Source organism: Aphelocoma coerulescens, chromosome 5, assembly GCF_041296385.1.
Source record: "Aphelocoma coerulescens isolate FSJ_1873_10779 chromosome 5, UR_Acoe_1.0, whole genome shotgun sequence".
NCBI classification, from domain to species: domain Eukaryota; kingdom Metazoa; phylum Chordata; class Aves; order Passeriformes; family Corvidae; genus Aphelocoma; species Aphelocoma coerulescens.
The window spans coordinates 11,179,919-11,189,248 of NC_091019.1; the positions used below are offsets into that span (position 1 = coordinate 11,179,919).

The window sequence follows — 9,330 nt, forward strand, 5'->3', positions numbered from 1 at the left end:
GGGCCCGCCGGGCGCGGCAGATGCGTGGAACTGGCGCTTGCCATGGCCACGGTGCGGGAGAAGGCGGCGGCTCTGAGTCTCAGCGAGGTCTGCAGTCCCGCCGCCAGACCGCCGGGTATGGCCGCAGGGCACTGGCACTGGGAGCAGCGGGGAGCGGGACGGGGTCTGGTGGGAGCGGGAGTGGGAACGGGAGGAGCCGGCTGCCCGCAGCCCGGGATTGATGGGACGGACGGGGCGGCTCTGCCCGCTGCAGGATGGGGGTGGCCGGCGGCGGCAGCTCCGCTCGGCGCCTTTCCCGGCTCCGCCGAGGTTCAAAAGTTGGCTGCGCTCCGGCACCGAGAGCCGCTTCCGTCCGGGGGCCCTGTCCCGGCTCCGCGCCCGCTCCGCGCCCGGGGAGAGCGCGGGGCCCGTGCCGTGCCCGTGCCCGTGCCCGTGCCCTGCCCGCGGAGCTGCGGGCCCCTCTCTGTCCTTAGCGCGGGTTAAGAGCAGGTGCCTCGGTAGCGCAGCGTAAGAGGTGAGTGCGCGCTCACTGGGAACCGGTTTTGCCCTTTTTCGTTCCCTACCTTGAGCACCTTAACATTGTGGGAACTTGTAGCCTTAATGCCACTCTTAATAGCGCTTCCCTCGGAAAAGATCTGAAGGCTCTGTGTGTGTAAGGAAGAAGTAATAAAGCCGTGAGTAGTAGTTAAAGCATTGCAGGTTGTAAGTGTTGGAATTTATTCTAGCGACAGCGTTGTTGTGTGTCGGGTGGTGTCGCGTTTGGGGGTTGTTTCCTCCCAAAGAGCATAGTTGGCTGTTGGAATGTACGGCTGGAAGCGAATTCTGTGTTCGTTGTGTTTGTTCTGCCTTCCTGAAGGTGTTGAAGTATCAGCAATCGTGTCCCTTGTCTGTCTCGTACTTTTAAAGCTTTGGAAATTGGAGGTTCTGGGAGATTTCTGCCTTGGCTGGTTCAATGCTGTGTATTAAAAAGCTGCTTTGTTTTTTTTCCCTGATATGAATCTTTTCAGAAAGATAACTGTTGCTGTCCTTCTTAAGCGTTGGTGTGTTCAAATGGCATTGTGTTCCTTGCTTTCTCTCCCTCTTCCTAGTCTTTACTGCCCCTCTACCTTTCCTTTTCCCCTTGCTAATTTGCCAATTTCTGGGCTTTCTGGTAGCTGGGGATCAGCTGGAAACTGCTGCCCCAAATTGGAATTCTCTAACTAAAGCCACTTGAGACTACACAGAACAGAAGAAAACACCTCATGCATCTCTGTGGAAAATGCTCATGGTAATATGTTCCAGAAGGAGTTGCATGTTGTTGTTTTTTTTCAAACACTGCATTGCACTGTTAATTCATTTGGTTTGAGGTCTGTCACAATCCCAGATGGCTTTCTGAAGGATTGCTGCCAACTCCTGCTTCCATATTTTGTCCTTCAGCTTTTGATTTCTCTCTTCTTCCTCTGCTTTCACTCTTAGTAAATTATTCATCTGACTTACTGAAAAACATATTCTAATTCTAGCCTCTCTGGTGGCTGCAGCTCTCCCCACTTAGGTGCCACCTGCAAACTTTGTGTATTTTTAAGTCCTTGCGGAGGCTGAGTGTAGCCTCAGGTCAAACTGTTGGCTGCTGGCATTTTATTCTAATCAGACTGGTAAATGAGTAATAGTTCAGTGGTTTCACTGGGGGAGGGAAGACGGATTGGCTCACGGAAGTGGCGTTGGGTGCACAGAGCTGAGGTCTCCCCTGGAGCCGAGGTGGCACAGGGCTGTCTGGTGGGATAAGTATTGAGTGAGTGGTGTCTCAAGAGAATCCGTGGACTTTTTAGTGGTGTGCTAAGCACTGATGTCAGGTAGCTCTTGTGTAAGCACAATCTTGTAGGAAACAAGGTTCTGATGTGTCTCTTTATCCCTGCTTCCCTCTTCCCTGCCCAGCTGTGTTGCTGTTAGTGTTATGGAGGAACGGGGGAGTTATGAGTACATACAGATGGTTTGCGGTTGTGGGACCTGTGTGCTTAGCACTGGTTCTGCAAGAGTAACCTTTAGGTGACTGAGGGACACACAAAAGGACACTGTCAAAGTGAGAGGCTGAAAAAACAGGAACTCCTGGTTGCAAAGCTTTAAGCTGGTGTAGCAAGAGGAACCACCAAAGAGAGAGAGGGAGATGGGGGTACCGAGCAGACGGACTTGCTAAGGGAGTAACAAAGTGTTAATGTCTGAGCAACCCAAGCCAAAGTGGAAGTCTCAAAGATTTTTAAATCCTTACGAGCTTCATGAAAGCTAGAAGCCAGAAAGGGGCTGTTCTCTGTGACTGCAGCATGAATTCAGCCTTTGTCTCTGTTCTCAGGCTTTAGCTTGGCACAGAAGCCGTTCGGAGCGACGTTCGTCTGGAGCAGCATTATCAGCGCTCTTCAAACTCAAGTGGAAGTGAAAAAGCGCCGCCAGAACCTGAAGTGTTACCATGACTGTTTCATTGGTTCGGATGCCGTGGATGTTGTCTTTGCCCATCTTCTGCAGAACAAGTATTTTGGGGACGTGGATATTTCCCGGGCTAAGGTGGTGCGCGTGTGCCAAGCACTGATGGATTGCAAAGTGTTTGAGGCTGTCTCAACGAGGGTCTTTGGGAAAGACAAACGCTCTGTGTTTGAAGACAGCAGCAGCAGCCTCTACAGATTCACAAATACCTCGAACCAACCAGAGCTTGAGAAAGATTACCAGCAGTGTACCCCACAGAGGTTAGTACATGGAGGTGAAGAGAGGAAATTTTTTACATGAGGAAAATATTGTGTATTCTGGGGGAGAGAAAAGAAAACTTGTACATTTACAGGGTAAAAATAGACACTGCATAGATGTTTGTGGGTAGAAGACAGGTAGGAAAGAGCAATTTGAAGACAGTAAATCACTCAGCCTACATGGTTACTTGTTTTCTCTGTCTGTTATCATGTAGCCTTGGGGGAGGGAGGTGAGAGGGTAGAAATTAAGTGCATTTACATACTGATCTAAATCAATAGATCAGTATGTATGACTGGAATTCAGGTGCATCAAACAGATTAATGCAACAGGGCAGTCTTTAGTCACTGCACATCTAGCTCTGGCATAAACCAGTAATCCATGCAGCTTCTAAGGAAATATTTTCTCCTTTCATCATCTTTGCTTCACCACACTCCAAATTTAGCTCTTTTTTAGCTGTTTCTTTATGCATGTATGACTTGTTCCCAGGCAGGGTAGCAGGCTGTTCTGCTGTTATGCTACTGCACACCATCCTAGAACCAGAGGGAAGTGCAGTGGTGAGGTTTTGTTTCCCTGTGTCTTTAGGAGCAGGCAAAGAAAACCCTGGTACTAACTAAACCCTCACAAAGCAGAACATGTAGATGCCACTTTGCCGAATAACTTCTCTTAAACTGTTTTTGTTGAGTGTTCATCTCTTCACCTACTCTGACATATTCTTACAAGAAACGACATGGATGTGTTTAATGCAGTGGTTTTAGGAATGTGCACTTTTGAAAACTGTAATTAGTATTGACCCAAAATGGAAATGCCCTATTCGATTGACATGTTCATGTGAGCAGCAAATGTGAACTTGAGTGCAGCAACCCTGATGAAAAAAGTAGAGGGACAGAGACTAAAAATATTTCCTTTGTCCTGCTTCTCCCCTGTCTCCCACTAGCTTGTTCTGTCCTAAAGCAAACTGTCCCAACTCTTTATTTAAAAAGAGCATTCATGACAAATGAAAACCACTTTAATTATGTGTGATATTTAAAAATATTTTCATTACAAGAGCTGTTAAAGTAAGACTTATAATATATTGAACAAACAGTCATTAAACAGGATTATTCCTGTTTTAGTAGTGTAGAATTAAGGTGTTTTCCTTCTGGGCAGGGCACAGATCCATCAGGCTACATTTCTTCATTTAATGAAAGTAATAGATCTATTGATACATGCAGCTTGTCACATCCAAGTCAAAGATACTGGACATAAAAGAGGTTTTGCAGTGCCCTGAAACAAAGGAGCTGTGGGAATTGAAATTACACAGCCATACTTGGAGGTACAGTAATTTTGTGGCTTGAGTGGTTCTGTTACATGCAAATAATTTTTGAAGGTATCATACATTCTCCTGGGTGCTATGGACAGAGGAAGTGTCAGGCAGGGGAGAGGAAGGGGAAAATTATGTAAATATCTGTATAGGAGAAAAATGTTAATCTTGGGACAGTTAGCTAAATCTGTATGTTGTATTATATGTTTGGTTATCCATTTTTGATCTCAGATATGAGAAGAGCATGTTGTTCCCCTCTACTCCATTCAAACCAGAAAGCTTGGAGGATCTTTGGGAAAACCTGAGTCTAAAGCCTGCAAACAGCCCTCAAGTGAACATCTCAGATAGCTTGTCCCGTCGAGGTAAGCCAAATAATGTCACGGTCATTTGTTTGTGGCAGAAGGAAGGTACATCTGTAGGACTGGGAAGACTTATGCCCCTCAGGTTGGAGAGGGAGGCAAACTGGCACTCAGAGTATTTTGGTTTGAACACCAGGTCACGAAAAGGCAAATTACATTTGTTGCAGGCTTGCCTTTTGCCTTTTTATTTCATCAGAAAAGAGGCATTATCTCTGGATTGAAATATATCAGTGTTGAATTTTGTGGAGAAGAATACCCAATGTTTAGAGCTCGATTTGAGTTAGAAATATTCATAATATTCAGTTACCTGCACTGCTTGTGTGCTTGTTTTAGTCAGGGCAAATAGGCTGTTAACTAGAAGTGAATTGTGTGTCTGCACATCCAGCACTCCTTCAGTATTGTGTGAAACTATTCTTGACAATTCATGTCTTGTCTTTCAGACCAAACTATCATCTAATGTGTTTTTTCCTTTGGTTAAAAGTGCTAATGCATCCGAGAACGTGTGGTTTCAGCATACAGAAATATTCAAGGAAGATGTGATAAGGAGAGTGTCACTGTTGCACTTCTTTTCCATCCCTTATCTAGAGCAAAGATTGTTTGCAAATTAGAGCACAAAGAGTGTAAGGCACTTCAGACTTATCTGAAAAGCAGTTCTCCCACACTTGTAGCTAACTAAACAAATGGGTAATTCTTGCCTTTTGTGGTGATAAAAGGCACTTCAAGCTGATAAATGCCACATGCTTTGCTACTGCAAGTCTCTATTTTGGTAAAATTACTGTTAGGTTAGGCCTGATGGGAGGAAAGGGAGTTATCTTTCTTGTGATCAGTTTTTGCACCTGCTGAGTCTCCATGTGCTTTGTGTACCCACCCTCCCCAGTTATTAATGAAGTGTGGCAAGAACAAACAATTGCTCGCCTGCTGCAGCTGGTAGACCTCCCTCTCCTGGAGTCTCTGCTTGAGCACCAGGAGATCAGACCTCAGCCTCCACAGCCCAGGAAGGCACCTGGATATGTCATCACGAGTAACTACCTGGACAGAGAGATTCTCAAGGCTTTCAGTGACTCACAGTAAGTATTCATTGCTCTCCTTTGCAGTTCTAAAAACTTTCTGCTTTCAGGAGAATGTAAAGCACAGTTTGTCTTTGGGGAGAAATGGTATAGTCTCAGTCCTGCAGAAAGGATGTGAGTAGGCACTTTTTTCCCTGTTGGACTTGACTGGAATAACTGGAAGATAACAATTGCTTAGTGAGAATTTCTGCTGAACACTGGGATGGTTTTTGAATGCAATGACAGTAGTTGATGGTATTCAGAGGAGAAATTCCTTGCTGCACTGAGGGAAGAATAGAGGTTTTATAATCATCATGAAAGTTTTTCCTAGAGACATCACTTCTGAGGAACCAGTTTAGTTCTTCCTACTGTATTCAATGAGCTAAGAATGCTGAGCTTGAAACTTGCAGAGAGTTAAAAACATTCTCTGAAAAACTTGTACCAGTCTGAATCAGATCAAGGTTCATGTTTCTGTTTATCTAGCAATAATTGTGTCCTTATCTAAGAGTAGAGGACATGACTGACTTTGGGTTTTACTGCTTGTGACTGTTTACTTGTGGGTTACTAATTTTTCATCTTGATTAAATACATAACAGAGAGGCTTATGACTGTGATCTACCTCAGTGTGTCAGGTGAAGTGTCTTGTGTGTGTGAATTTCTGGTGGGTTTAAGAGCCTACACACGCAGTTTTCACTGTGATGGAGGAACCAGTCTACCTGCTTTCTGTGGAAAGCTTTGCAGCCAGCTCTGAAGGGCATCCCCAATTAAAGCTGCAAACCTAAACCCCTCTGTCTTCCAGGACAGACGAGTGGCTCTCGGCAGCAATTGATTGCTTGGAATATCTTCCTGATCATATGGTGGTAGATATTAGCAGGAACCTGCCTGATCAGCCAGACAAAGCAGATACCTGGAAGCTGCTGCTGTTCGACAACATTGGTAGATACTACAGCCAAAAAAAGGAGCCTCTGTTAAGCCATGCATCTGAAATTCATTTAGGAATTGCAGAACTCCTAGGTAAGTAAAATAGAGCTGTGTTCCAATGCTTTTGTGAGATATGTACTGAGAAAATGAGTATTTACCTCAGGAGCCAAGATTAAAGGCTGACTTCTGTGAGAATTTTTTTGTTGATTTGTTTTTGTTTGGTTGGGGTTTTTTGTTTGGTTGTTTATTTATTTTTTTTAATTTCCAGTCATAAAGACTGTTCTTTGGCATTTTGGTTCTGACTGTATGCAGTTCTGCAATCGTTGTTCAGGTCTATGTGGAATGGCTGTGAAACCAGAGTGCTATAATTTGGTACTAGCTGGTATCCATGGAAGTTAGATATCCATGGGACATGGAATATAAATGTAGCCTAATAGTAAATATTTAGGCTGTAAGAGCTAAACTGAAAGCTGTGTGGATGCTTTGTACCCCATTCACAACTTCTCCTTTTTTACCCATGAATGTTTCTTAAATTTTGTTTAGACAGCATTTCAGAAAGCTTTTGGTGTTTTAGTTCTCAATTAATGGCTCATCTCTGATCTCCTTATTTTTCATAGTTCTCTGTCTTGATTATTCTTCTTGTTCCATGTTCATTGGAATACTTTGCATTTATATCCCATTCTTCCTCTCTACATGGTAAAGGATATTAGTACAACCTACTTCATTTAAACAATTCACACATCTAAAATGGCTATTCTGCATAGTAAAGCAAATTAAAACTTAGCAAAGTTCCACAAAGTGATTTGCAATTAACTCATCAAACTAGCCCATGTATCTAGGACATATTCCTCAGTTTTTGAGAGATCTTTATTAACACAAGTAGAGGTCATTCGTTTTTTTTGATAGAACCATTTTCCTTTTTCAGTATTTCACATCCCATTTAAGATGGCTGACCTGTAATTGAACTTAATTACAAGGGAGCTTAAATGCCAGGCTGAACGCCTGTGTGTGGGATGTTGTCAGAGAGTCTGCAAACAACTCCCATCAACCTGGAAGAAGGTTTTGTGAGCATGAATTGCTGTGTTTGGCCAGCTCTGTTTAGAGAGATGGGCATCCCTTCAATGGCTAATTTAGGTGTTTTATGTTAACATTTATTTAAATGAATATGGCAGCAGATACCTTTCTCTCTCCCCAGTGAATGGGAAGATGGAGCAATCTTTAGAAGCTGTTCAACTCTATTTGAAACTCCTAGACAGCCAAGTCAGGGAGGAGTTCAGGAGACTGCTGTACTTCATGGCTGTTGCAGCACATCATTCTGAGTTCAAACTACAGAAGGAGGTAAGTGTGCATTCTTAAGAGTTGCTTTACTCTTACTGAAATCCAGAGGTCCCAGGCACTGGTCAGAAAACACCTTTGTAGCTTAGATTTCTGACTACAGGAAAAACAATGACTCAGAAGAACAACGGTGATGCCCTTCCTAATGGGGGAGTCTAACTCTCATCTTTTGGTCATTATTTCACTTTGTTCTTTAGAGTGACAACAGGATGGTTGTGAAAAGAACGTTCTCTAAAGCTATTATCAACAATAAAAACTTATCCAGAGGGAAAACTGACCTCCTGATCTTGTTCCTTGTGGACAACCAAAGAGATGTGTTAAAGGTAAGAGCTAGAAAATGGCCAGGTTTTGGTTATCTGGTATGCTCATGGAGAACTGCCTTCTCTAAGCTGCTGTTGTATTGTCCTCTCTTTCTGTTCAAGGTCCCAGGGGCACTGCACAAAATGGTCAGCAATAAACTTCTGGCTCTGCAGAAAGGCCAGGATCCCAGTAAGATAACAGGTAACACCTCACACTGAGCTTTTTCATCTTGTCCTGTCCCCAGATGGGAAATGGGTGATGCAAAAAGCCTTGCTGCAACAATGACTGATGTGATCTAAAGGAGGGTGGGTCTGTAGAATCTCGAGGGTGGGTGGAGTGTGGTGATAATCCTCTGAATGTCTCATGTTTCCTTTCAGGTTATACCTTTTGTCAAAAACTTGATGAAAGAGAGTATCGCTCCAACACAGAGAAGACCACAAAAGATGAGCTATTATCTCTGCTGAAAGCTATTGATGAAGATTCAAAGCTCTCTGACAAAGAGAGAAAGAGGCTGCTAGGTCAGTTTCATAGTAGTAATCCAAGTATTTTTATGCAGTATTTTGGAGACAGAGTTACTAACATGTGTGTGTGAGACTTTAAATATTGATTACTTTGTATACCCCAGCATTGAAAACACTAATATATTTGTAAATCTTTTATATTCATGTATCTGCCTAATAAAATTATTTTGTGGAAGTGGATGGAACTTATGCAATTATTACCAAAACCAACAGTACCTGAGTTCAGTCTGTATTTATAGTTTAGCTTTTCTCCTTCTTGATCATTATAGGACCAAAATAATCCTTCTTTTTCCTCCCCACAAGCCAAGTCTATTGACTCCCTCTATTTCAAGTATCAAAATCACTGAGATGGAAGACACCATGGATGAGATCTCTCTGCCACTTTTTGCCCCAGCACTGAATTTTGTGCTTAACACTTTTTTTTTTTCTAATTTGCCTTGGACTGTGTGACTGTCACATAGCATTGATCTTTGACTTGCTGTGTGCTTGGAGAGAGCTGAAAAACATGTTCTGCTTGATATTGCACAGCTTTTCTTCAGGCTTGCCAGCTAACTAACCTATCTATGTGTGTGACAAATTACTGTGCTGTTTGAAGGCCAAATGGCACCACATTGAGGAGTTGGCTCTCCTGGGATGGTAAAGTCAGTCTGGATTTTTAAGTCTGGCTTTGGTTGCCACAGGATGTAATGTTTTTGTGGCTGGTTATATTCATCCCTGCAGTGTTAACTCTGTCTGTAACTCTTACTGATGGCACCAGCTGTAATTAGAAAAGTGCTGGAGCAAATGAAGGGCCTTTGGCTTTTCTTGTGGCATTTCTTATCTGTGTCTGGCCCACAGTG

The 9,330-nt window shown here is 43.4% G+C and overlaps 1 protein-coding gene across 1 annotated transcript; it reads left to right on the plus strand.

Moving 5' to 3' along the window:
* Positions 1-6: 6 nt before the first annotated feature.
* On the plus strand, positions 7-8,671 carry DEPDC7 (DEP domain containing 7). The gene is made up of 9 exons (XM_069016520.1): positions 7-115; positions 2,324-2,711; positions 4,241-4,371; positions 5,246-5,435; positions 6,214-6,428; positions 7,531-7,673; positions 7,868-7,993; positions 8,093-8,171; positions 8,348-8,671. The coding sequence occupies exons 1-9, from the start codon at positions 43-45 to the stop codon at positions 8,560-8,562; spliced, it is 1,560 nt and encodes a 519-aa protein (XP_068872621.1). The 5' UTR covers positions 7-42; the 3' UTR covers positions 8,563-8,671.
* Positions 8,672-9,330: the final 659 nt, after the last annotated feature.